This window comes from Manis pentadactyla, chromosome 6 (genome assembly GCF_030020395.1).
Source record: "Manis pentadactyla isolate mManPen7 chromosome 6, mManPen7.hap1, whole genome shotgun sequence".
In the NCBI taxonomy this organism is placed as follows: Eukaryota; Metazoa; Chordata; class Mammalia; order Pholidota; family Manidae; genus Manis; species Manis pentadactyla.
In genome coordinates this window covers 67,477,533-67,505,479 of record NC_080024.1, presented here as the reverse complement: position 1 = coordinate 67,505,479, position 27,947 = coordinate 67,477,533, and the positions used below count along the sequence as shown (strand labels likewise).

At 35.8% G+C, this 27,947-nt stretch overlaps 1 protein-coding gene across 9 annotated transcripts in view; it reads right to left on the bottom strand.

Annotated features, from left to right (window-relative positions):
* ABCB11 (ATP binding cassette subfamily B member 11) overlaps positions 1-27,947 on the bottom strand; it is a 206,389-nt gene that overhangs the window by 83,773 nt on the left and 94,669 nt on the right. For 3 of the 9 annotated variants that reach the window (XM_057503940.1, XM_057503941.1, XM_036888008.2), the window contains exons 2-9: positions 26,100-26,202; positions 24,824-24,845; positions 22,351-22,402; positions 21,336-21,574; positions 13,689-13,776; positions 12,395-12,528; positions 10,453-10,624; positions 6,936-7,060 (exon numbers count right to left, since the gene is read on the bottom strand). In XM_057503940.1, the coding sequence (XP_057359923.1) occupies positions 6,936-7,060; positions 10,453-10,624; positions 12,395-12,528; positions 13,689-13,776; positions 21,336-21,574; positions 22,351-22,402; positions 24,824-24,845; positions 26,100-26,175 (908 nt within the window). In that variant the 5' untranslated portion in view covers positions 26,176-26,202. Of the gene's footprint in view, positions 1-6,935; positions 7,061-10,452; positions 10,625-12,394; positions 12,529-13,688; positions 13,777-21,335; positions 21,603-22,350; positions 22,403-24,823; positions 24,846-26,099; positions 26,203-27,947 lie in introns of those variants that run through there. The other 6 variants (XM_057503944.1, XM_057503943.1, XM_057503945.1 and 3 more) reach the window with 5 other exon arrangements.

Here is a 27,947-nt window from a genome sequence, read left to right as displayed (position 1 = left end):
GCAATGTCAATAAGTACATAGCTATCAATAATCACCCTAAATGGAAATGGACTGAATGCACCAATCAAAAGGCATAGCATCACTGAATGGATAAAAAAACAAGAACCATCTATATGCGGCCTACAAGAGACTCACCTTAAACCCAAAGACATACACAGTCTAAAAGTGAAAGGATGGAAGAAGATATTTCATGCAAATAATAGAGAGAAAAAAGCGGGGGTTGCAGTACTTGTATCAGACAAAATAGACTTCAAAACAAAGAAAGTCATAAGAGACAAAAAAGGACATTACATAATGATAAAGGGGTCGATCCAACAAGAAGATATAACCATTATAAATATCTATGCTCCCAACACAGGAGCACCCACATATGTGAAACAAATACTAACAGAATTAAAAGGGGAAATAGAATGCAATGCATTCATTCTAGGAGACTTCAACACTCCACTCACTCTGAAGGACAGATCAACCAGACAGAAAATAAGTAATGACACAAAGGCACTGAACAGCACATTGGACCTAACAGACATCTACAGAACTCTTCACACAAAAGCAGCAGAATACAAATTCTTCTCAAGTGCACATGGAACATTTACAAGAATAGATCATATACTAGGACACAAAAATTGCCTCAGTAAATTCAAAAAGATTGAAATCTTACCAACCAGTTTCTGAGACCAAAAAGGTATGAAACTAGAAATAAATTACACAAAGAAAATGAAAAATCTGACAAACACATGGAGGCTTTACAACATGCTCCTAAATAACCAATGGATCAATGACCAAAAAAAACAGAGATCAAGCAATATATGGAGACAAATGACAACAATAATTCAACACTGCAAAAATCTGTGGGATGCTGCCAAGGCCGTGCTAAGAGGAAAGTATACTGCAATAAAGGCCTATCTCAGGAAAGAAGAACAATCCCACACAAGCTGTCTAAACTCACAATTAATGAAACTAGAAACAGAACAAATAAGGCCCAAAGTCAGTAGGAGGAGAGACATACTAAAGATTAGAGCAGAAATAAATAAAATTGAGAAGAATAAAACAATAGAAAGAATCAATGAAAGCAAGAGCTGGTTCTTTGAGAAAATAAACAAAACAGATAAACCCCTAGCCAGACTTATCAAGAAAAAAAGAGAGTCTACACACATAAACAGAATCAGAAATGAGAAAGGAAAAATCACTATGGACACCACAGAAATACAAATAATTATTAGAGAATACTATGAAAATCTATATGCTAACAAACTGGATAACCTAGAAGAAATGGACAACTTCTTAGAAAAATACAACCTTCCAAGGCTGACCCAGGAAGAAACAGAAAATCTGAACAGACCAAGTGCCAGAAATGAAATTGAACTGGTAATCAAAAAACTACCTAAGAACAAACCCCTGGACCAGATGACTTCATGGCTTCATAGCTGAATTTTATCAAACATTTAGTGAAGAACTAATATGTACTCTCCTTAAGTTTTCCAAAAAAAACAGAAGAGGAGGGAATACTTCCAAACTCATTCTATGAGCCCAGCATCACTTAATACCAAAACCAGGCAAAGACACCACAAAAAAGAAAATTACAAACCAATGTCCCTGATGAACATAGATGCAAAAATACTCAACAAAATATTAGCAAACTGAATTCAAAAATACATCATAAAGATCATCCATCATGATCAAGTAGGAATTATTCCAGGGATGCAAGGATGGTACAACATTCAAAAATCCATCAACATCATCCACCACATTAACAAAAAGAAGGACAAAAACCACATGATCATTTCCATAGAAGCTGAAAAAGCATTTCACAGAATTCAACACCCATTCATGATAAAAACTCTCAACAAAATGGGTCTAGAGGGTAAGTACCTCAACATAATAAAGGCCGTATATGACAAACCAAAGCCATAATTATACTTAACAGTGAGAAGCTGAAAGCTTTTCCTTTAAGATTGGTAACAAGACAAGGATGCCCACTCTCCCCACTGTTATTCAACATAGTACTGGAGGTCCTAGCCATGGCAATCAGACAACACAAAGAAATAAAAGGCATCCAGATTGGCAAGAAAGAAGTTAAACTGTCCCTGTTTGCAGATGACCTGATATTGTATATTAAAAAAACCCTAAAGAATCCACTTCAAAACTACTAGATCTAATATCTGAATTCAGCAAAGTTGCAGGATACAAAATTAATTCACAGAAATCTGTGGCATCCCCATACACTAATGATGAACTAGCAGAAAAAGAAATCAGGAAAACAATTCCATTCACAATTGCGTCCAAAAGAATAAAATACCTAGGAATAAACCTAACCAACAAAGTGAAAGTCCTATACTCTGAAAACTACAAGACACTCATGAGAGAAATTAAAGAAGATACCAATAAATGCAAACACATCCCATGCTCATGGGTAGTAAGAATTAACATTGTCAAAATGGCCACCCTGTCTAAAGCAATCTATAGATTCAATGCAATTCCTGTCAAAAAACCAAAAGCCTTCTTCAACAAACTAGAGAAAATCATCCTAAAATTCATATGGAACCACAAAAGACCCCGAATAGACAAAGCAATCCTGAGAAGGAAGAATAAAGCAGGGGGAATTATGCTCCCCAACTTCAAGCTGTACTACAAAGCCACAGTGATCAAGAAAATTTGATACTGGCACAAGAACAGACCCATAGATCAATGGAACAGACTAGAAAGCCCTGATATAAACCCAAGCATATATGGTCAATTAGTGTATGATAAAGGAGCCATGGACATACAATGGGGAAATGACAGCCACTTCAACAGCTGGTGTTGGCAAAACTGGACAGCTACATGCAAGAGAATGAAACTGGATTATTGTTTAATCCCATACACAAAAGTAAAGTCGAAATGGATTAAAGACTTGAATGTAAGTCATGAAACCATATGTCTTAGAAGACAACATAGGCAAACATCTCCTGAATAGAAGCATGAGCAACTTCTTCCTGAATGCATCTCCTCAAGAAAGGGAAACAAAAGCAAACATGAATTAATGGGACTACATCAAACTAGAAAGTTTCTGTACAGCAAAGGACAACATCAACAGAACAAAAAGGTATTCTACAGTATGAGATAATATATTCATAAATGACATATCCAATATGGGTTTAACATACAAAATATATAAATAACTTACATGCCTCAACACCCAAAAAGAAATAACCTGATTAACAAATGGGTAGAGGATATGAAGAGACAGTTCTCCAAAGAAGAAATTCATATGACCCACAGAAACATGAAAAGATGCTCCACATCACTAATCATCAGGGAAATGTAAATTAAAACCACAATGAGATATCACCTCATACCAGTAAGGATGGCCAGCATTGAAAAGACTAAGGACAACAAATGCTGGTGAGGATGCAGAGAAAGGGGAACCCTCCTACACTGCTGGTAGGAATGTAAGCTAGTTCAACCATTGTGGAAAGCAATATGGAGGTTCCTCAAAAAACTAAAAATAGAAATACCATTTGACCCGGGAATCCCAGTCCTTGGAATTTACCCAAAGAATACAACTTCTCAGATTCAAAAAGGCATATGCACCCCTATGTTTATTGTAGCACTTTTACAATAGCCAAGATATGGAAGCAACCTAAGTGTCTATCAGTAGATGAATGGATAAAGAAGAGGCGGTACATATACACAATGGAATACTATTCAGCCATAAGAAAGAAACAAATCCTACCATTTGCAACAAAATGGATGGAGCTGGAGGACATTATGCTCAGTGAAATAAGTCAGGTGGAGAAAGACAAATGCCAAATGATTTTCCTCATTTGTGGAGTATAACAATGAAGCAAAACTGAAGGAACAAAATGGCAGCAGACTCAGAGACTCCAAGAATGAGCTAGTGGTTACCAAAGGGGAGGGGTGTGGGAGGGTGGGTGGGGAGGGGAGGGAGGGAGAAGGATATTGAGGGGTATTATGTTTAGTACACATGGTGTGGGGGATCGTGGGGAAAAGAGTGTAGCACAGAGAAGGCACACAGTGGATCTGTGGCATCTTGCTGCACTTGTTGTAGCACTTTTACAATAGCCAAGATATGGAAGCAACCTAAGTGTCCATCAGTAGATGAATGGATAAAGAAGAGGTGGTACATATACACAATGGAATACTATTCAGCCATAAGAAAGAAAGAAATCCTACCATACATTATTTTACAATATTTTACAATATTGTAAAAGTGCTGCACTTAACAGTGACTGCATTGGGGTATGGATGGGGACTTGATAATATGGGTAAATGTAGTAACCACATTATTTTTGCATGTGAAACCTTCATAAGAGTGTATATCAATCATACGCTAATAAAAAATTAAATATAAATAAATAAATGAAGCTTCAAAGTAGATTGCTTTCTTAGATGAGTGCAGTGGGGTCAGTTTTTCCCTGAGAGAAAAGGATTTTTAACACAAAAGTTTGGGCATCAGGGATCTCTCAGTGAGTTTATTAAGACACTTGCTTTCTATTGGAAAATGGTGCAACTCTTTCTCCTCACCCCAGATTTAAAATTAGTGTTTGTGCCAACTCATCTACATATACTCACCCATTTGCTCTGTGACGAGAATCCTATGTTGTAACATGACTGCTCAGGTTCACTGCCATGGGACATGGATAACTATGTGCAAATTCAATCCAAGCATTAAGATTCAGTAATTCTATGACCTACCATCAATAATGGAGATGGTCTTAAAGTTCAGCATTCTGTAACTGACTTCCTACATCACAAAAAATAAACTCATTGAGAACTTCTAATATTTTGCAGCACAAAACTGAAGGTCTACCCTATTTTTTACCATATTTAAAACATTTACACTCCTTTGTTTGTTAACAATAAAAAGATAGTGTTTCGTGGAAATGTGCTACCGAAATTATATTTGTAAGAAATAAGGTAACCACATAGACGAAAAGAAGCAGAAAAAAAAAGAAAGCAAAAGAGGATAATTAGGGATGGTAAATCCTATTCTCATTTTTAACTGGTGAATTTGATAGCAGCTGAGAATGACATCAGCACAGTGGGTATACAACATATTAAATAAGGACTTAATTAAGTTGGTAGTTATTTTATTTTTTTAGCAATGGAGAAGTCTTTGGGTGGTTTTTTTTGGTATCATTAATATAAAATCACATGGGCAATATTGTGTTTACTAGATTCCCCCTATTATCAAGTCTCTACCACATACCCCATCACAGTCACTGTCTGTCAGCATAGTAAGATGCTATAGAGTCATTACTTGTCTTCTCTGGGCTATACTGCCTTCCCCATGCTCCCCCCATATTATGTGTGCTAATTGTAATGCCCATTATTTCCCTTCTCCCTCCCTTACCACCCACCCTCCCCAGCCCCTTTCCCTTTGGTAACTGTTAGTCTATTCTTGGGTTCTGTGAGTCTGCTGCTGTTTTGTTCCTTTAGTTTTGCTTTGTTTTTATGCTCCACAGATGAGGGAAATCATGTGATACTTGTGTTTCTCCGCCTGGCTTATTTCACTGAGAATAATACCCTCTAGCTCCATCCATGTTGTTGCAAATGGTAGGATTTGTTTTCTTCTTATGGCTGAATAATATTCCATTGTGTTCAGTACTACAGACTTGTTGGGAGCTAACCTACACTGCCTGCCTGATGGTACAGCCCAGGAGGCTAATGGATGGATACCACACAGTGGGCCTCCAAAGGGGAAGCTACTGATATATCTTCTATTGCCTAATTTGACTATTCCCCTAGCTCAAACAGCCCCCATGAATCAGAAAATGTCCCCGGGGGCCATTCCTAAGGAAGGGCCTCAGAATGAGCCAATGAAGGAAGCCCCTGGGAAAGGACTGCTAGGAACCATAGAGTGATCATAAAAACCCTGCTTGTGTCAAGATAGTCCCTCATCTAAAGAGAAAATAAAACCCTACACATTCCCCCCAGGCCAGTGGGTTATTATCCCTGGGTTTGGAAATAAAAGAATGTTCAGGTGAATTCAGGGTACAACTCCCAGGCCAACTTGGCCTCCAGGAGAAATAAGAGATGACCATCATAAGGTATGGGTCAAGAGAGCAAATGGGAGCCTTGTTTGGAGAGGCCAAATATCTTAGTGGAGTCTCCTTAGGAGCCATTACTATAGAGATCACAGTAAGCATTGTTACAGCCAAGATCAACAGAGTGAGTGCTGCTCATTCTACTGTAAATGGTTTCAAGGAACTATAGAAAAAACATGCCCCTGCAGTGAGTCTAGGTGAGAGACCAATTTTAAGATGACCTTTCCTAGATTAAGCAAGTTTTAAGACACATGTAGAAGACATTGTGGTGCCTTGTAGAAATTTAACCTGAGATTAGAATCTAAAAGTAAAAGAGCAACAGAAAAATCTTGAGGAAAAGACCATGATGACCTTCCTTAGTTGGAAAAGCAGGGGAACATTCTGAGAAGTAGATTATGCCATAAAATATCTAATGATGCATGCTTTATGATGATTTTATGATGACTTTATGTAACTGATCCCTATATAATGCTTGAAGTTTCTGTCAATAAGCGGCCAGTTTAGCACCACTACTAGTGTCTGTGTCCTCACTCACTCGCCAATGCCGTTCACCTTCAGGGAACCCTGGACCCGCTGGAGCAGGACTGTGGTGCATACTGGAATGAGGTCAGGTATGTATACATACACACCATCAGAGTTTGAAATAAATATCTAACCTAAGAAGGCTTCTGAAAATCACCAACTACAACGTACTCAAAACACATAGCTAAATGTTTAGGAGTCCTTGTAGTCCTTGATCGATCTATTTACTTGGCTTAGCTGCCACTTGAACAAATGCACCCTCATGGTGCCATAGACCAAGGTGAATCTGACAAATGGGAAAGTTTCAGGGCGGTAGGTGGACCAACAAAATTCAGGAAAGTGGCAAACATTTCAGTTTCTCACCTTTCAACCTCTGTTTTCTCACCACCAAAAGCAGCCACTGTTCGCATAGATGAAATGACTTCATCTGCCACGGACCCTGCTTTGGCATAGGCCTTTAATTCATGGTCAGTAAACTTGGACACACTCTAAAATCCAAAAGAAGAAAATAAAATGTAAAGACCAGGTCATTAGGTAAATTGGCCTGTCACTTGGTGATCTGTTTAGCAGAGTAAACATGTGGCACGGTTTAATACAAGACCAGCTTCTCACCATAACAGCCTTTACCAAGCAAAGCATTTGGTTCAAGTTCAGTCCAATAGTCTCAACCTTGGGGTTTGGTTGCAGACATATCATAATGATTCCATGAAAAGTCAGCCTCAAAAACCCTCTTATAGAAGAAGTCCCAAATAGGGCATCCTGTGAGGCCACTGTGTTTTAGTCATTATACTAATAAAGCTTTCAAATCAAACATATCACATTTCATTGCTATTGGCCAAAGGCCACTGCACAATTTACAAATACCAGAGGCAAAGGCCAGAGACCCCAGCAGGTATCATATTGATTAGAATATAAAATGAAAGGCAGGTCTGACCATGAAAGCACATGATGCTGGGGAGGTAATTTCACAGGAGGAAGCTTCAGATAAATGCTACACCATTTTGACTGAACTGTAGGGGCTCAACTAACTAGCTTTACTTTTTACTAAAGGAAATAAAAACACATTGCTCTTAATACTAAATAAGTTAACTTTTTGTAAAATTGGACTTGGATTGAGTCCTAGTTAGAACTACCGTCAAAAAAATCCCTGGCACAGATTATGAAACAAAAATGAAAAAAAGCAAATATTGTGGAAAAGTACTCAGAAACCTGAAAAAATATATAGTTCCCGGAGTAGGAGAGTGTATGTTCCACATGTTTCCAAACATTTAGCAGCAAAACTCTCATCAAACAAAACCTTAAACAGAATTCTGAGATACTCAATAAGTAAAAGTAGTATTTTATTAGAATATACTTATTTCACAAGTCCACTCTTTTAAAATTTGAGAATTGAAAAGGTATCATAAGGAGCATGAGGCTATTTTCATCAACATTAAAATCTGAATTGGGTTTTATGGATGGCAATGAAGTACTGACCACAATCCTTTTTTTACTTCTGAAATATATTATTTTAGCACAGTAATGAAAAATTAAGTAGTTTTGTGAATGTTACCAGTTTTTATTGTATTGGCATATTAAATAATCTCAGGATACTTCAGTTGAACTGATGCAGGAACTTAAAAGATGTATATTGGGAAATATCTAACAATTGCTCATATTTCTCATTGTAAGTGTATTAATCAAACACAGGCCTCCAAACCCATAATAATGTCAAATTTGTCATATATTTCCCCCTCCACCTTTTTATGTACTGCTTTTGAATTGAGCCTGATGAAGTTGTTTATATTGGGTTTTTTTTAATTTAATTTTTTTTATTTTGGTATCATTAATCTACAATTACATGAAGAACATTATGTTTACTAGGCTCCCCTCTTCACCAAGTCCCCCCCACATACCCCTTCACAGTCACTGTCCATCAGTGTAGTAAGATGCTGTAAAATCACTACTTGTCTTCTCTGTGTTGCACAGCCCTCCCCGTGGCCCCACACACACACTATACATCATGCTAATCATAATGCCCCTTTCTTTTTCCCCGCCCTTATCCCTCCCTTCTCACCCATCCTCCCCAGTCCCTTTCCCTTTGGTAACTGTTAGTCCTTTCTTGGGTTCTGTGATTCTGCTGCTGTTTTGTTCCTTCAGTTTTCCTTTGTTCTTATACTCCACATATGAGTGAAATCATTTGGTACTTGTCTTTCTCTGCCTGGCTTATTTCACTGAGCATAATACCCTCTAGCTCCATCCATGTTGTTGCAAATGGTAGGATTTGTTTCTTTCTTATGGCTGAATAGTATTCCATTGTGTATATGTACCACATCTTCTTTATCCATTCATCTACTGATGGACATTTAGGTTGCTTCCATATCTTGGCTATTGTAATTATATTGTTTTACACAAACATGCATGGCCCTGAATTCAGGAAGAAACCAGTGCAGGGCTACAACATCCCAAACCAGTGACACAGTAACAAGAAGTTAAATATGAGCACTGAGATGAGAAGAGGTATCTGCTGTAAGCCTGATGGATGATTCACTTGAGTGTGAGTACAAATTTATCACAGGTTTGAAGAAAGACTAAATGTATTTGGGGAGAAAAGATTGAATCAAATGTTTGAAGAATCCCCAAAGAACCTCTGCAGAAGCTGAGGCTTCCCTGGAATGCAGCTGGAAAGTGTTTGGTAGGAAAGATGATTATGAAGCCTGCATGATCTGGTGGATTGGAAAAAATAAATTTTTAATAATAATAATAATACCTCTTTAGCAATTAATTCAGTGCCAGATGCCATACTAAGTGCATACCATGAATTATGCATGAATCATCACAGTGACTTTGAAATGCACTATCTTAATTTTAAATATGAGGAAACCCTTAAGTTTTGTCAAATTAAATATCTTTCCTGAGCCAGATGGTAGAGCCAGGTAGTAACCTAGGTAAGTGGAGTGAACTCTTTGCTATTGTCAATCAATTACTTGGGAAACCTTTTAGTAATAAAACCAGTGGGCTGTAGAGAATATTTTGCTAGGAAACATTATCATGGAGATTGTTGCCTGTTGCTCAATGATCTGAGTGTGTGTGTGGTTTTTCACCTGAATTCTATTCTCATTTACAGCAAATTATTTGTGTGACTGATCCCATGACCTCTATCTGATGTGGTTTCTCTACAAGGAAGATAATCATTTCTCTATCCTTGCGAGTGTTTTTTCACTTAGATGACCCAAAATTCCTACTCCTATGCTTTTCCTTCACCTGAATACTGAGGCAATGGAGACTATGGCTGGGATACCATACAGAATGGGTCAGATAACCTCTCTCTGAAACCAGTCAGATAGAGTAGAGAACACAGTTATGATTGCAGAAATCTCTTTTATGTCTTGTTACCAATCTAGGTACATTTGTTGGACTTTTTTGAGAGAAACATCTGAGCTTGGGAGACCATGAAAAGAGGCAGGTGTATTGGAGAGTGGGTGGGAACTTGGAGTCATGCTTCCTAGAAGTTTAATCCTGTTCTGTCACTCACTAGTTGTGCAGTCCCTTTTACCTCTCTGAGCCTCTGTTTCTTATATTTCAAGAGCATTAATACTTTATAAGATTGTTGTTAAAATTACAAATAATGCATATGAAACTCAAGCAGTGCATGGCAAAATAGTAAATGCTCAATAAATATAATTATTGTTATTAATACAATAATATTTGTTATAAATATCATTAATTCCTAATCTATGGAATGTTATTTGATACTGAGAATAGTCAAACTAAATAAGTCAACATAGTGATAATGATGTTGACTTGTACATATTCAGGAGAAGGGGATCAAGCTTCACATATTTGGCTGTCTGTCACTGCAAATGTCTTTCTATGGAGACAAGTGAGAAGACAGCCTTACCAGTCCAATGACAGCTGCTCCAATCCCAATGAGAGGGCTGACAGAGATGATAACCAGAGTCAGTTTCCAACCCTGGTAAAACCCCAGCAAGAATCCACAGATGCTCGTGGTCATGCGCTGAATGAAAATGGCCATTTGGTCAGCAATGGCATCATTGACTTTATTAATATCCCTAGAAACAAGGTAGGCTTTGATCACTAAACTGAATTTGGTCAATTCAGATCTCTTGCCAGTCTCTCGCTTCTCTTCTCTGAACCCCATTGCCCTTGGAAAACAACAGCCTTTCACATCTTGGAAAATATGCTGATTCAGGAGGTCATCAAGCCTCTCCCCTCAGAGCCAAGTAAGTTTGTCCTTAACTCAGTTTTCCCAACTCACATTCATTCAAAGTTGACAAAGCTTTTTGGAAACCATCTTATTTGTTTTTTTTCTTATAGGTAATATTCTTGATCTCTTTTGAAGAGCCCTTCTTTCCTTCTTTATATCTGCTAAATCTTTTCAGCCTAAAGGTTCAATTCATATACCAACTAATTCATAAAAATTTATATAATCCTCCAGAAAATTATCTTCCTTCCTGTGTTTCATAACAGTGTAATTAATCGGTATGTGTGTGTAATTACTGCATTCTGCTTATTAGAATAGTGGTTAAGGGCACAGACACCAGAGCTAGGGTCTGAATTTTACTGTAGGCTCTTCTTGGGCAAGTTATTTAACCTTTCTGTGCCTCGAGTTTCCCCTTCTGTAAAATGTAGATAATGGCAGAACCTACATCAATGTGCAATAATGAGGATTAGCTAATATTGTAAAGTATGTGAAGTACCTAGTACATAGTAATCAATCAATATGCGTTAGCTCTGATTACTTATTTGCTTGCACCTTTTATCCCTCCTACTAGACTGTAAGTTTCTTAAGATCAGGAGTTCTGTGATTTATCTTTATGCCTTATGCCTTGCATAAGGTAAGTGATCCATATATATAAAAAAATTTATAATTATGCAATTATTCAGTATGTATAATATAATATAATATAATATAATATAATATAATATAATATAATATAATATAATATAATATAATATAATATAATATAATATAATATAATATAATATAATATAATAATCGGTTGAATTAAATTCCTATTCCTGGGAAAACTCCCATAATCACTTGTCCAGATGGAGCAAGCAGGGCTTAGGACTTGATAGCAAAAAAGGACCTAAGACAGGACCCAGACATTAGACAATTACATTTAACAAGGTTAAGTATCTGTTCAAGGGCACAGTAAGTAAGGGGCAGACTGAGTGCTAGAATCTAGTCAGCCCAACATTTAGCCTGCTTTCAGCTTCACTACACTAATAAACTAACTGTCTTTTGCAGAACATCAAAGTTCAGTTCGGTAGGATTCAATTGACTCTACTTATTCAGGGTCATTCAGAATTACTTGGGAAAGGTGGACTATTAATGACCCAAACTAGTATTTAGGTGTAAACTGTATTTAAATCCAGTTTTATAATTTGAATCTTTCTCAAGCTATTTTGGATTTTTTTGTTTTTGCTTTTATATGCAGAAATTACCTCAACAGACAGAGCAAGAATATTTATTCTAATTTATATTATTTTCATTAGAGATTCATAGATCATGACATCCCTCAATTTCTTCTTTTGAGGCAAAATAATGCTACTTCTTTTAACTCTATTCTTTAATACTTTATTTCTAATATTTTAATCAAAGGCTCACAAACTAAATTGTAAAAATTGGCTTTCAATTTTTAATGATCATATTTGATAAAGTATTACCTCTGAAAAAGCCATGATACCTGTAAAAGCCCAGCTTAAGAGACAAAACATATAAAAATAACTTAAAGTGTTTCCAATTGTTGATTTAGAAACAGCAGTTTCATTATCAAAAAATGACATACACATAATATGTCCTACTAGTCACTTACTCAGACAATCTTGTATTCAGCTCTCCCACTGAATTGCAGTCAAACCATCCTATTTCCATTCTCATTATTCCCCTAAAGTAAAATTTCCTCATTTTCTGGATCTGACGAGCTGCAGCAATTACCCAAAAGCATATCTGGAAGTGGAGCAAGAAATTTTAGCATTACAATGGTAAAGATACTTGTTAATTCCCTCTATTTTCAGAAAAAAAAATACTTTCAATTGAACAGTTGAGAAATGGAGGAACATTATTCATAAAGTGCCCCTTCTTGGGAACTAAGGTGTGATCTCTGGCACCTGTAACTAAACGTGGAAGTAAGCAGAACAACTCAGGGAAACCAGATTTAGATTTCAGAGTCCAGAATTCTACCATCGCTCTTCAGAGTCACCACCAGATTTGGGTTTCAATCCAACTCTGCCACTTAGAGTTAACCTTACTGAGCTTCACTTTTAAGTGCAAAATGAAGCATACAGCACCAAAAATAAATTACTGCTCTTAAATTATTATTTCTGCATGCCACTTCTGAGTGAATTTCCCACAGAGGCCTGTCAATAAGCATTTATGCATTTCCAAGCTGTTGAACAATGACTTTCAGAGAAAGTAAGGCACAAATGATGACATAAGCAGGGAATCTGCTGATAGTTTTCCCCAGGCAGGCAAAACAAGCCTGTCATTAAAACTCCCAGGGCCAGAAATGGGAAAAGATTATTCATTTCTCTCTGTAACTGATACTAACTTCCTGGAACTAGTAAATGAATGAGGAATGGTGATACCTTCTTTTTCTCTACATTAGGCAAAAGATGAAATATGTTTCTTCTTTAATAAGGGTTAAGTAACTCCAAGCCTTTCCACGGCTTAGATCTGGAATATGCCCTAGATTCAGTTTACAGAATTTGGGGTGGAATGCAGTTCAGTGAGACTTTAGCAATAAAAGAGAAAAAGAAAGTAAACCTCCCTTTTCCTCAACTCCCCAACCCAGCTTTCCCCAGGCCGCTCACCCTCCCTCTACAAACATCCACAGCTGTCTGTTTCTGAATTTAGAAGAGAGGAGGGAGGGAGGGAGGGCAGGACACTGAAACTAAAAGCTATTCTCCTTCTTTCTAGACAGCTGCTTGTATCCTCCTCCCCAACTGAGAGGGAGAAATCTTTCCCCCTTCTCTCATGTCCCCTAAATAAAACTGTAGTCCTTATGGTTTCTGAACAACTCAAAAAGTTAAAGAGTACACTTTGCATTTCATTATTAGTGTCTTTGAATCCAGATGTTGCCCTGTAAGTAAAATGCAGGAGCTACTAACTTGAATGTACCCCGTGGTAAGTACTGCTACAGCAACTCCAGCATAGTAACTGGCAAACTTGATCATTTCACTCTCAATGTTCAGCAACCTTCAAAAGAAAAAGAGAGGAAAAAATGTTGAAACTTAAGTAGGATCAAGCTACCAAAGATTACATTTGTGCATACAGAGGAATTTAAAATATATGGATTATAGATTTCTGTTAAATGTGGGTAGGCACTTCATCTATATAAAATTATAATCAATCCATCCATACCCCTAAATAGACCTTACGGTACCGATCACAGCAAAGATGGCTGTCCTTATTTTTTCTTTTTAATTCTTCTTTTAAATTGAAGTATAATTTACATACAATATCCTAGTAGTTCCAGGTGTACATCATCGTGGGTGAATATTTTTATACATTACAAATGATGTCCACAGTAAGCCTACTTACCATCTGTCACTGAAGTCACTACAATGCTATTGACTATATCCCTTATACTGTACTTTACAGCCCCATGACTTATTTTACAAACACAGATGTTATATGTTAATTGGTTGTTTGTGTTATTAGTAAGGCTTCTTGTCAACAATAGGTATTGGTAGTTAAGTTTTGGGGGAGTCAAAATTTATGCTCACATTTTCAACTACATGGGGTTCAGTACCCCTAACCCCCACATTGTTCAAGGGCCAACTGTGCTTTCCTTTCTTCCCACTCATCTTCTAAAAGTAGCAGTCACTAATTGCTGGATGGTGTGGATAAGGACTTGTGTAGTTTAAGATTCTCTTTATATCTGAGGCAGGCCAGAAATGAATTGTTAACTCATTTCCATTTTATTCTTGGGAAGAAGTTATTATTGCTTTAGAGACTACTTGAGGATATTCCTGAAACAACAGGACAAACCTATCAGAAAACCTGACAGGAAGGAAAAGAACAGGCTGGTCTGATTTCTTTGACTGCACATAAAATTTCATCTACATAGTGGAAAGTTCTCATGATTATGGCTCCCTAAGAAGGATTCTGCAGAGTGTGCAGACCACAGATTGAGTGCCTTGCTTTTTAAAAGCAAAATCAACATTCATCTGCCTGGATAAGTTAAGATTTCCCCAGCTCATTTGTTGAAGAGAGAAGAGGGAAAAGGTAAAAGATACTATACAAATTATTAAGATATGAGAATTCTTACTGTACCCTTTATGAAAAATGCATGCCTCATAATGAATCACTCAATTTATTCCTCAAGGTTTTAGATTTACTAATGCCATAAGTTTTTCTTTAAAAATTGCTAGGAAGTCTTTATGACAAGGCACATTGCTTAACAAGGAGCTTTCCTTTCAGTGGTTCTCCTGCACTGTAGACAGAGTAGCACTGCCACTTCACAGTGAACATCAGTGTCAGCTCCAAACTAAGCATCACAAGTTGACAGAAATGTACCCACGTCCTGGTTTTGGAATGTTGGAGGCTCTGTATTCCTAAATGCATAGGATGTTGACCTATGGACAAATGGCTTATCAGTGGACAAGGCTGCTTTGTATGTGCTGTGGTGGCATACTACCAGAATAACTAGATTTTCATTTCAGAGAACCCATGACAATAATTTTTCACCTAGGAAGCTATTTTTTGTTTGTTTGTTTGTTTGTAATTAAACTTTTTATTTTGAGATATGTGTAGATTCACATGCAGTTGTGAGAAATAATACAGAGAGATTATGCATGCCCTTTATCTAGTTTTTGCATAATGGTAACATCTTGCAGAACTATAGGACAATACCACAACCAGATGATGATCTCATCATCACAGGATTCTTCATGTCCTTTTGTATCTACACATACTTCCACCCAGCTCCAACTTCTCCCTTATCCCCTGGCTACCACTAATCTGTTCTCTATTGCTATAGTTTTGCCATTTGAAGAATGTTATATAAATGAGATCCCCAAATTTGGGATTTCTATTTTTTCACTTAGCATAATTCTTTCAAGTTTCTTCAGTATTTCATCTCATTTCATTGTTAAGTAGGATTCCATGGTGTAGATGTATAACAGTTTGTTTGACCACTCACCACTGAAGGACGTGAGTGAGTTGTTTCCACAACTGTGTTGTTTCCAGTTTTTGTCTATTAATAATAAAGCTTCTAAAAACATTTTTGTACAGGTTTTTATGTGACATAGTTTTTTATTTTCTGGGGTAAATCCTCAAGAGTAGAATTGCTAGGTCCTATAGCAGTTGCATGTTTATTTATTTATTTATCTTTCTACTTGCAAAATTGTTTTCCAAAGTGGTTGCATTCCACCAGCAAGGTATGTTCCTCCATATACTCACCAGCATTTGGTTATCACTATTTTTTATTTTATCCATTCTGATAGATTTATACTGATAACTCATTTGGATTTTAATTGGTATTCCCTAGCTACTAATGCTGCTGAATATCTTTTCACATGCTTATTTGCCACCTTTATACCTTTATGAAATGCCATTGGTATTTTGATAGGGATTGCATTGAATCTGTCAATTGTTTTAGGTAGGATAACCATTTTGGCAGTGTTAATTCTTCTTTATACCTTTAGTGAAATGCATAATTCACTTTATACCTTTAGTGAAATGTCTGTTTGTGTGTTTTTCCCATATTCTAATTGAACTTTTTTAACCATTGAGTTTTGAGTTATTTATATATTCTAGAACTTAGTCCCTTGTTAGATTATATAATTTTGCAAGTATATTCTTCTGATTGTAGCTTTTCATTCTCTTAACAGGGTCTTCTGCAAAGCAAATGTTTTTGAATCTTGATGAAGTCAAATTAATCAGTTTTTCCACTCACGGATTGTGTTCTTGGTGTCAAGTCTAAGATTTCTTTGTCTACTAATGAAAGAAATTGAAATAGACACAAATAAATGGAAATCTATCCCATGCTCATAGATAGGAAGAATTAACACTGCCAAAATGGTTATCCTGACTAAAACAATTAACAGATTCAATGCAATCCCTGTCAAAATACCAATGGCATTTTTCAGTGAACTAGAGCAAATAATCCTATTTTGAACCTGAATAGCCAAAGCAATCTTGAGAAAGAAGAAAAGAATATTATGAGTGGTATCACACTCCCTGACTTTAAGATACAGTGTGAAAATAGTATGGTGCTGGCACAAGAAGAGACACATAGGTCAATGAAATAGAATAAGGAGCCCAGAAATAAACCCATACATATATAGTCAATTAATATATGAGCCATGATATACAATGTGGAAAAGACAGTCTCTTCAGTACTTGATATTGGGAAAACTGGACAGCTACCTGAAAGAGAATGAGACTGAATTATTCCCTAACACCACACACAAAAGTAAACTAAAAATGGACTAAAGATCTAAATATAAGACATGAAACCAAGAAACCATTGGAATAAAACATAGGCAAAATGTCTTGAACATAAGTATGAATAATTTTTTCTGGACACATCTCCCCCAGGCAAGGGAAACAAAAGCAAAAATAAGCAGGTGGGACTAGGTCAAACTAAAAAGCTTCTGTGCAACAAAGGAATTCATCAATGAAACAAAAAGGCCACCTACAGTGTGGTAGAATATGTTTGTAAATGATATATCCAATAAAGGATTAACACCCAAAACATATAAAGAACTCTGAAGACTCAACACCAAAAAATAAATAAGTAAATAAAATAACAATAACCCAACTAAAAAATGGGCAGAGGATCTGAATAGACATTTTTCCAAGGAAGACATACCAACGACCAAAAGGCACATGAAAAAATGCTCCACATTGCTATTCATCAGGGAAACAAAAATCAAAACCACAAAGAGATATCACCTCACATTGGTTAAAATGGTCACTACCCAAAAGAAATAACAAGTTGGTGAGGATGTGGAGAAAAGAGGGAATGTAAACTTATGCAACCACTGTCGAAAGCTGTGTGGAGGGTCCTCAAAAAACTAAAACCGTAAGTGCTATATGACCCAGTAATTCAACTTGTGGGAATCTACACAAAGAAAATGAAATCATTAATTTTAAAAGATGTATGCACCCTTTTATTTATTGCAATAGCCAAGGATGTGGAAGCAACCAAAGTGTCCATCAACAAATGAATGGATAAAGAAGAGGTGGTACATATACACAATGGAATATTATTCAGTCATAAAAAAGAAAGAAATCCTGCCATTTGTGACAACATGGAGGGACTTAGACGGTATTATGCTAAGTGAAATAAGCCAGGTGGAGAAAGACAAATACCATATGATTTCACTTAGATGTGAATATAAAAACAAAACAGCATTAGATTCAGAGAAGTGACTACCATAGGGGAGGGATTGGGGTGGTGAGTGAAAAGGTGAAGGGGATAAAAAGGTGCAAAAACTCAATCATGATATAAATCAGTCATGGGGATGAAAAAATATACAGCATAGAGAGTATAGTCATTAGGTCTGTAACATCTTTTTGTGTTCACAGATAGTAGCTACACTAGTTGGGATGAGCATTTAATAATGTATATAACTGTCAAATCACTATGTTATATACTTGAAATCAACATAATATTGTATATCAGCTATCCTTCCATTAAAAAAAATTTTTTTTTAAATAAGAGCTCTTTGTCAAGACCTAGACCTGAAAAAGTTCTCCTTCATATTTTTCTAAAAGCTTATAGTTTATTTTTTGCATTTAAGTCCATAATCCATGTTGATCCAATTTTGTATAGGTTCGTTTTTGCCTATGGATGTCCAGTTATTCCAGCACTGTTTGATAAAAAGTTTATCTTTCCTCCATTGAATTGCTCTTCCACTTTTAACAATTAGTTAGACATATTTCAAGGATGTGTTTCTGAGTTCTCTATTCTCTTCCGCTGTCAATACCATACAACCTTGATTGCTGTAGCTAAATAATAGGTTTTGAAATTAGGTAGATTGTTCCTCACGCTTTGTCATTATTTTTTCAAAGTTGTTTCAGATATTCTAGTTCTTTTGTGTTTTCATACAAATTTTAGAGTAATCTTGTCTATATCTATAAAAAATTTGGCTAAGATTTTGATAGAACTTGTATTAAATCTGTATGTCAATTTGAAAGGATTGACCTCTTCACTATATTGAATCTCAATTCACTAACATGGTTTATCTCTCCATTTATAATGGTCTTTTTTTATTTTTTTCATCCGCATTTTGCAGTTTTCAGAACATAAGTCCTATACATGTTTTGTTGGATTTCCACCTAAGTAAATTTTTTTGAACAATTGTACATGGCATTACATTTTGAATTTTGATGCCCATATGTTCATTGCTAGTATATAGAAATATTTTTAAATTGTGTATGTTTATCTGGTATTGTATGACCTTGCTGAACTCATTTATTCATTCTAGGAAGTTTTTGTAGACTCTTTAGGAATTTCCATGTTAACAATAATGTCTCTCTAAAAGAGATGGGTGCACTTTTTCTTTCAGATATGTATTCTTTTTCTTGTTTTGCATTTTTAAAAATTCTAGTTGCAGTAAAAAACATGTAACAAAAAATTTATAAACAAAAATAAATAACCAATTTTGTGTATAAATCAGTAGCATTATTAGATTCTTTTAATTTTCTTTCCCTACTTACTGTAAAGGTTAGAATTTCAAGCCCCATATTGAAGAATAGTGGTGAAAACATATATCTTTGCCTTTTTTCCAGTATTAGGAGGAAAGTATTCAATTTCTTACTGTTAAGTATAATATTAGCTATAGGATTTTTTTTTAATTTGAGGAAGTTCCTTTCTAGTCCTAGTTTTTTGAGAGTTTTATTATGGGTAAGTGTTGAATTTTTCAAATGTTTTTTCTGCATCTATGGAGATGATCATATGGTTTTCTATATTAATCTGTTAATATGGTGGATTACATTGATTGTTTTTTAAATACTGAACCAATTGTGTTTCTCTAGAATATACCCCCCTTGGTCATGGTATGTAATTCTTTTTATACATCACTGAATTCTATTTTCTAATATTTTGTTAGGATTTTGTGTCTATACTCATGAGGAATTCTTTTTTGCAATATTTATTGGTTTTAGCATCATAATAATATTAGCTTTGTAAAATGAATTGGGATGTGTTCCCTACAATCTGGGAAATATTGCATACAATTGGTGTACTTCTTTAAATATTAGAATTCTCCAGTGTTCCTGGAGATTTCTATTTTTGGAGTTTTAAAATTGCAAGTTAAGTTTACTTAATAGTTAGGGCTACTCAAATTATTTATATCATAATGGGGGAGTTGTGATAGTTTGTGTTTTCAAGCAATTGGTTCATTTCTCTGTGATGTGAAGTGTATCTGTGTTAGACTTGTTTATAGTAGTTCCTTGTTATCCTTTTGAAATTTGCAAGGTCTGCAGTGATATATCATCTTTCATTCCAATACTGGCAATTTATGTCTTCTTTTTGTGTTCACAGATAGTAGCTACACTAGTTGGGATGAGCATTTAATAATGTATATAACTGTCAAATCACTATGTTATATACTTGAAATCAACATAATATTGTATATCAGCTATCCTTCCATTAAAAAAAATTTTTTTAAATAAGAGCTGTTTGTCAAGACCTGAAAAAGTTCTCCTTCATATTTTTCTAAAAGCTTATAGTTTATTTTTTGCATTTAAGTCCATAATCCATGTTGATCCAATTTTGTGTAGGTTCATTTTTTTGCCTATGGATGTCCAGTTACTCCAGCACTGTTTGATAAAAAGTTTATCTTTCCTCCATTGAATTGCTCTTTGTCAGTCTTGCTAAAGGTTTGTCGATTTAATTGATCTTTTCAAAGAATCAGTTTTTGTTTCACCAATATCCTATATTGTTTTCCTATTTTTTTAATCTTTATTATGTCCTCTTATTTGTTTATTGTGGACTTGTTTTGCTCTTTTTTTTTCGAAGTTCTTGAGTAGGGAGCTTAGATAATTTGAGACATTTCTCTTTTGTAATGTATACATTTTGTGTTATAAATTTTCCTCTCAATACTGCTTTAGCAATTTTAGGGCATGTTAGTTGTATCTCAAGAAAGCTGTTTTTAAAAATGTATTGTCTTACAGTGTTTAACCTCAAAACAGTGCTTGAATACATAAGCTAAATGTACATTGCTAGGAAAATAGACTGAAATCCAAGAAAAGTACAGATTTCTACACTGACACATCAATAATGCAGGGCAAGTGAGGATATCAGCCTTCCAATTGCTGTGGTTGTATGCCTCCCAAAAGTCCCTGATGATTCTTGCCTCTTTGCATTCAAACTCTCATATAGTCCCACCCCAAATTGTACCAGGGTTGGTGTGACACAGAAGAGAATTAGCTAAAAAAAGTCTTTACATACAGCACAACAAGGACTCAAGTAAAATTCGTGGGTCACCTTCCTAGTGTCAGTAAGTACTGGTGGTGTCATACTGAAGCCTGTGGTCTGCGAAGTGGTTAGGTTGGATGATATATTTAATGGGCAAATTCAGATTCTGTTTTTTATTAAGATTTTAAAACCTGGTAGGATAGGAAGAACTGTAGGGCAGAGTAATTTGTACAAATACGTAATTTGTAGAAATATGAGTAAATTTATGTTTCTATTCACTGTGTTAGATACCATTCCAGCTCAATGAAGTCCCCTTTATAAGTTTTTAATTACAATTTAAGATAGAGCAAAAAAAGTAGAAAAATTAAAAATAGCAGCCTACCCACAATGTGTTGCATTTGTCACATTCTGGTTGAGGGAGCTATTAGTCCACACTATGGTGTTATTTACACAGGCTTTTTCAGGGATCTTGAGTTCTTGTAATTCAGTATCATAGTCAATAAAAACATCTGTCATAGTGCCAAAAATGAGCAGCACGCCTGGATAGGCTAGTCCATGGAGAAATGCACATAAACTTCCCACAAACATCAGCCAAATATCAGTTGGTGAAGAAAATCGAAACTTGAAAAACAAAGGATTCAGAGATCATCTATGGGTGAAAAGCGGAGAAGCAGGAGGACTATTTAATTTTAGTTACTAGATTTTGATAAATAGCATTCAACACTAAATTTCATGGGAATCATCTTAATTGAACAGTAGAGTTCTCACATATTGAAATAATACATCAATCTTGTAAAACATTAGACTCTTACATTGTTAGTTCATGCTATTTCTTTTCCTAGTTTCTGAATTTATTCTCTTTACTTAAGAGCTGACTTTAATTCTTAGCTGTTCATCCACAATTAAGGAGGAAATATTGACTGGCCAAGAGGGACACCATTGCTACATAGATATACTGTGTGGGGTGTTCAGCAATAGCATAAACTGGCTCCCAGAACTGACACTGACAATGAGGAGTGCCTATTTGTGTCTACACTTGGCAGCACCCTGTGCAGATTTGTGGAAAATATCTATCCTATAGAATTTCTACAGACTTGCCTTAAGAATAAATACATGATCCAATTACTGTGAGGATATTCCTTGCTAAAATGATAATTATGGGCTTAGTAATGATCTACCAGGACACTTTTCTGATCTACTGGATGGGATTTGTGTGTTTAATTAGCAATATATTTCCAACTGTTATTCAGCATGTTATCACAAGGGAGTTGATGACTGAAAAAATGATTACTATAGTTAAAAACCTGCTAATATGACTAAAGATTTAACACTTCCTCTGTGATCTGAACAACTCACAGGTGCAAAACCTATATCAAAAATCAGCACAGGCTTATTACCAACTGGAAGAAGCCAACTTGACTGCTGCTGTCTTTCTTCTTATCTTGTAACCTGAGAAGAAAAACAGGGACTTACAGACCATCCTTTCTAAAACAGTAAGAATTCACCTTAGATGGTGGTTTTATGAGCCATTCTTTAGGAAGAAAGAAGTTCCTCTGGCTGAGAAATTCTTGTCAAATTCAGCATCTTAAAAACAAGCTATTGTTCTTCAGATTTATTGCAGCTAAAGATTTCAGTATAGCTACATCTCATATTTAGTAGAGATTCAGAGAGGTCTTCCTGAGAGGTATTGAGAGGAAATAAAAATTGCTCTGTACTCCCAGTTATACTAATATGACTAATATACAGTTATACTAATATGACTAATATGCAAATGACTATTGGATCTCAGCCCTGATCCTCAACATATTTCTAGTTACATTTCCTTGTGGGTAAATTGAGATGATTAGATTTGCTGATTTAAAGCTTTCTTCTAGCACTTAAAAAATTTATAGCTACATTAAATAGTATTGATATGATGAAAAAAAACACCCATACTTCCCATCAAATAGTTTTCCTTAGTGTTTCTTATTCATTTCATTTCTCATAAAGTTATACTTAAACCATCTTTGACCTTCTCAACTCCAGGGACCTTTACTTCACCTGAGTCATCCATCCATGGATACCCCCTGGATCTTGCTTTCACCAATGACTACTCCACGCACTGACCCTCTGGGACCACCCATGCGTCCTGTGTTCTAACTTCTTTCCTGCTTCCACACCTATAAGTCATTTCAATTGAACCTGGCAATCCCTTAAAGTCTCCACCTATTATTAAACCCTATCAAGATTTTGCTTCCTTCCCCAAGCATCCCAGGTCCCCTGTCTGCCATTTGGACCACCCTCTCACCATCATCCTCTATCCTTTCCTCTAAATCCGCCCTTAGAAACTCTGTCTTTGAATCCATTCAGCTGTTTGCTGCTCTCCTCCTTAAGCTGGGCTTCTGGGCCTGCTGCGGACCTCTCTACCATAGGAACTGATGCTCACACATGCCAGTGCCATGCCAAGCCACTGGTTGCCCTAAACTTCCCTTCCAGCTTAGAGGAGAATCTGAAGTCCATGGTGAGATGTCCAGGGCCTTCCACGGCTTGACAAGTTGGTTCTCTGAACTTGTCTCCTCCTATTGCACCCTGGTTCTTGCAGTGGAAGACACCTGGCCTCTTTGCTGACCTTTGTCCATGCCAGATTTGTTTCCACTTCTGGGAATTTGTACTTGCTATCCCCTCTCACCAGAATACTCTTTCTTCAGATACCTGCATGTGCCCTCACCTCCTTCAGACCTTCCTTCAAGTCATCTTTCCAATGGTGCCTTCCACAAACAAAGTCTTTAAAAATTCACCCCCCAACATCATTTCATATCTCCATTCCATGTTTTCTTTTTTTGTCTTAGAAAGAAAGTGACAGATCATCACTAGCTACCATGCTATATTTCTTATTTATTATGGTGTTTATAACATCTCCCTCACTAAAACAGAAGCTCCTCAAGGGCAGAGATTTTTGTCTTTTTTGGGGTTTTTTTTGTATCTTAGCACCTATAGTGCCTGATACCTAGAGGGGACTCAAAATTTGTGAAGTGAATAAATGAATGAATGAACGAGTAGTCTCCAGTCTTAGTTTGATCCACAACACTATACTTTATCCCTCTACAAATTGTTCCCATTCTCCTCAGCAACTCTATCAAATTTTCACATAGGTTCGTCTCCTCTAAAAATCAAAGAACAGTCTCAACCATCCTGTTCATTCTCCTGCTGCCATTTATCTGCCTCCACACCTATTTTCACTCCTCTCCCAACCAGTGAGAAAAGATGAATCTTCTAGGCCTACGGGATCTCACCACTTCTAGACCAAGATAATGTTTCCACATGCAACACCTCCCTCTGCAATGAATTAGTTAACATTTCTTAAATACCTTCAACCCTCTCCCTTTTTACCACCTAATATCAGGAACTTGCCTGGCATCTCCCTTCTGTCTTCTAAATTAGACTCCAACTAATCCTACCCTCATGCCAATGTATGATTACCTGACATTTGTCTTATATGGGAATTTAAACTCTGAAACTAAAGAGAAATACCTAATAACTAAATTTTAGGTTTCTACTATTTCCCTCTTGGAAGAATTTGGGGGTTTATAGAGACCTCCCAGGTACCCATGAAATCATACTTATCCAACTTTTCCTCTACTCAGTTATGTCAGAAATTTTGTGGTGTTCCTGGATACACAGGGGGAGATTGGGACCTAATCCAGAAGAGATATTCCAAATGGTTTTTGATATCAAATTGTAATAATGCTTTAAGGAGAAAAAGAATGGATTATCTATACCACTTTATAGGAAGTGTGATGTGAATGAAAATATTACCTCTGATTTAACCTTAATAGGAATGTTATGAAATTATTTTAGAAAAGATGATACATTGTTGAAATAGTCACTTACCTTGAATTCTTATCATTGTTATCTGTCAGGTTAAAAACAATACACAAAGCAGTTAATAATAATGAAAAAATTCAATACAGTTGCTAACAATTTTGTCCTGATAAAGCTTCCTATAAATTACTTTTATCTGCAGAACATTACAAAAGGATTATTTGGTTTTTCTCCTTCCTCTCATTCTTTCTATGTCACTCCATGCTATAGAAGAAGACACTCTTCCAGGTTCAGGACTGCTTGCTTAACCACATTTCTGGACTCCTCTCCAGGATATGAAATCTTCATATTTTGTGAATATCAACTGGAGACCAACATTTCCAAAGTAACTGAAGAAAATCTGATTTTTTTGAAGTACCAAATAAAAGTAATATTTGTTGTCTGATTCTTTAGTAACACCAAAATTTATTCATTTAAATTTTAGACTACAAATTAATCAGACAATAAGATGTCACTGATGCCTCCATGCCAGTAGAAGCCATGGGATTGAGCCACGTATTATTTCCCCAGCATAGGTCAGAGCACATGGAGAATAGGAAGTGAAAGTTGGGGCTGAGGGTCGTGGGTGCAGGGAAGCATACATGGTGAAAGGGACTCAAGGTGCTGATGTCAGCCATCACCCTGGGATAGCACATCCTGATTCCCCTGGTATTTTAATTTAATTTAGTTTGATTTGATTTAAGTAAGAGTGAAGAGGCATTATAATATAGAAATTAATATCTTGGTTTTGGGACTCAAAACTGTGTTTGGATATGGCTCCATTAATTATCAGTCATGCGGTCTTTGCCAAGGTTTTAAAAATTTATCCAAGTCTCAGTTTCTTTTTCTGCAAAATATAAAATCATAGGACTTATTTTTTTAAAAATAATAATTGCCATGAATCGTCTGTGCTCACCACATGCTAGGTACTTGTGCTATGGGCTGCTTTCACATCTCATTCTGGTACAATTTCTCTTAGGAAACAGTGCTCACCAAATAATTACTACTATAATCAATTACTACATTCCAGCCAATGTTGAAACAAACTGACTCTACCTAGGAAAGAGATATTTGTGAGTGTGATTCTTTCACTCGCCTGCTCATTGTGTGCTTTTACCTAGCACTCTCAGACATCCCTTTCATGGATTCTAGGAGAATCACCCACTTGTGTGTAGGAAATACATCCAGTGATGGTTCTACATTTGTTGTTGATTTTTCTTTGCTCCTGGAAACTTCACTAGCTTGTACCACTTTTGATCTAACCTCTCTTTGTATAAGAGATAGTGAGAGATAAAAGGCCACTTACAGAATCTGTCTGACTCAAAGCCATGATTCTCCTCACCAAATTTCTTCATGCTGCGAAGGATTACTGAGTCAGACATGATAATTGCAATCTGCAGCCAATAATCCTATGAAATAGAAGAATCATTGCAATTGTCTCTGTTCTTTTCTTTAATCAAAGTAACCAAATGAAAGAAAAATTTGGTTCAAGAAATAACCCTTATTAAAAATTTCAAACAAAAGCAGATTTTTAGTTGGTTAAAAACTCCATGGAAGAATCTAATTAGAAAAGATAAAGCCAAACCACTGATTACAGTTTTCTCTGGTTGATGAATGGATAGTTGCTTTTATTTGTTCTTTCTGCTATCTATGCCTGCTTTTTTCCTTCCTTCTTTCCTTTCTTTTTTAATGAGTAAAAATAAAAAACACTAGAAGGGCACAACCAACTGGTAAAATTCTTGGGTCAGTGCAGCAGATCAGTGATATCTGAATACTGATGGGGAGCCTTCAGTGCTCCTTCATAAATGCAGTCTCTCGGTCCGGTATACCATGAGTCCAGCGTGGACCAGGAGAACTGCTACCCAACTCATTTTATAAAACAAGTATGACCTTGAAATCAAAGCCAACAGGAATGTTATAATAAAAAATGGAATTATAATTACTTTCAAAAGTAGATCTAAAATCACTAAATAATATATGTTAAGCATAATTAAGCAGTTTATGAATAAAATGTAATGAGCAATGTTGCTCTCAGGAATGTAATGATCATGTAATGTAAAAAATTTTTATTTTGATAGCTGCAGAAAAAGTACTAAAACACTTCAATAGTCATTCCTGATTTTTTAAATAAAATTAGAAAAATCATTGTTTTGCAACCCTAGTGAATTAATTTTGGGTAATAGCCAGCAATAGCAATGAATATTAAAACTATTAACTGAAATACTGATAAATGTTAACTATCCAACAGGACTAAGTGTTGTGAGGATATAGAAGAAAGAAATTAAGTCATCATATTTCCCTAGGCTCCTTTTGGCTATGACAATTTCTCATATTTTTCTTGTTTTTGACGACCTTAACAGTTTTGAAGAGTATTGAGCAGTTATCTTATAGAATATCCCTTAAAATGGGATTTATCTGTTTTTCTCATGAGTAGGCAAAGCTTGTATGTTTTGGGGAGGAAGACCACAGAGGTAAAGTACTCTTCCCATTACACCATCTCAAAGATATGACCTACATGATTTATAATAAGTTATAATTACAGTAACCAAGATATGGATACGACCTAAGTGTCCATCAACAGATGAATGGATAAAGGTGAGGTATATATATATATATATATATATATATATATATATATATATATATATATATATAAAATGGAATATCAGACAAAAAAGAATGAAATCTTGCCACTGTGACAGCATGGACCTAGAGGATATTATGCTAAGAGAAATAAGTCAGACAAAGAAGAAATGCCATATAATATCATTTATATATGGAATCTAAAAGGGCTGAACTGGAAGAAACAGAGTCAGTGGTGGTTACCAGAGGCTGGGTAGGTGTGAAGGAGATAGGGAGATGTTAAAAGTACAAGCTTGCAGCTAGAAGATGAGTTTAAGTTCTGGAGAGCTGATACATAGCATAGTGATTATAGTCAATGATGCTGTATTGTATACTTCAAAATTGCTAAAAACTAAATCTTAAATATCCTCACAACAAAAAACGAAATAACTACGTGATGTGAGAAGTGCTAGCTAAAGCTACAGTAGCAATCATATTGACATATATAAATACATCAAATCAATGGGTTGTACACCTTAACTTTGCACAATATTAAATGTCAATTATATTTCAATAAAAAATTGTTTTAAAG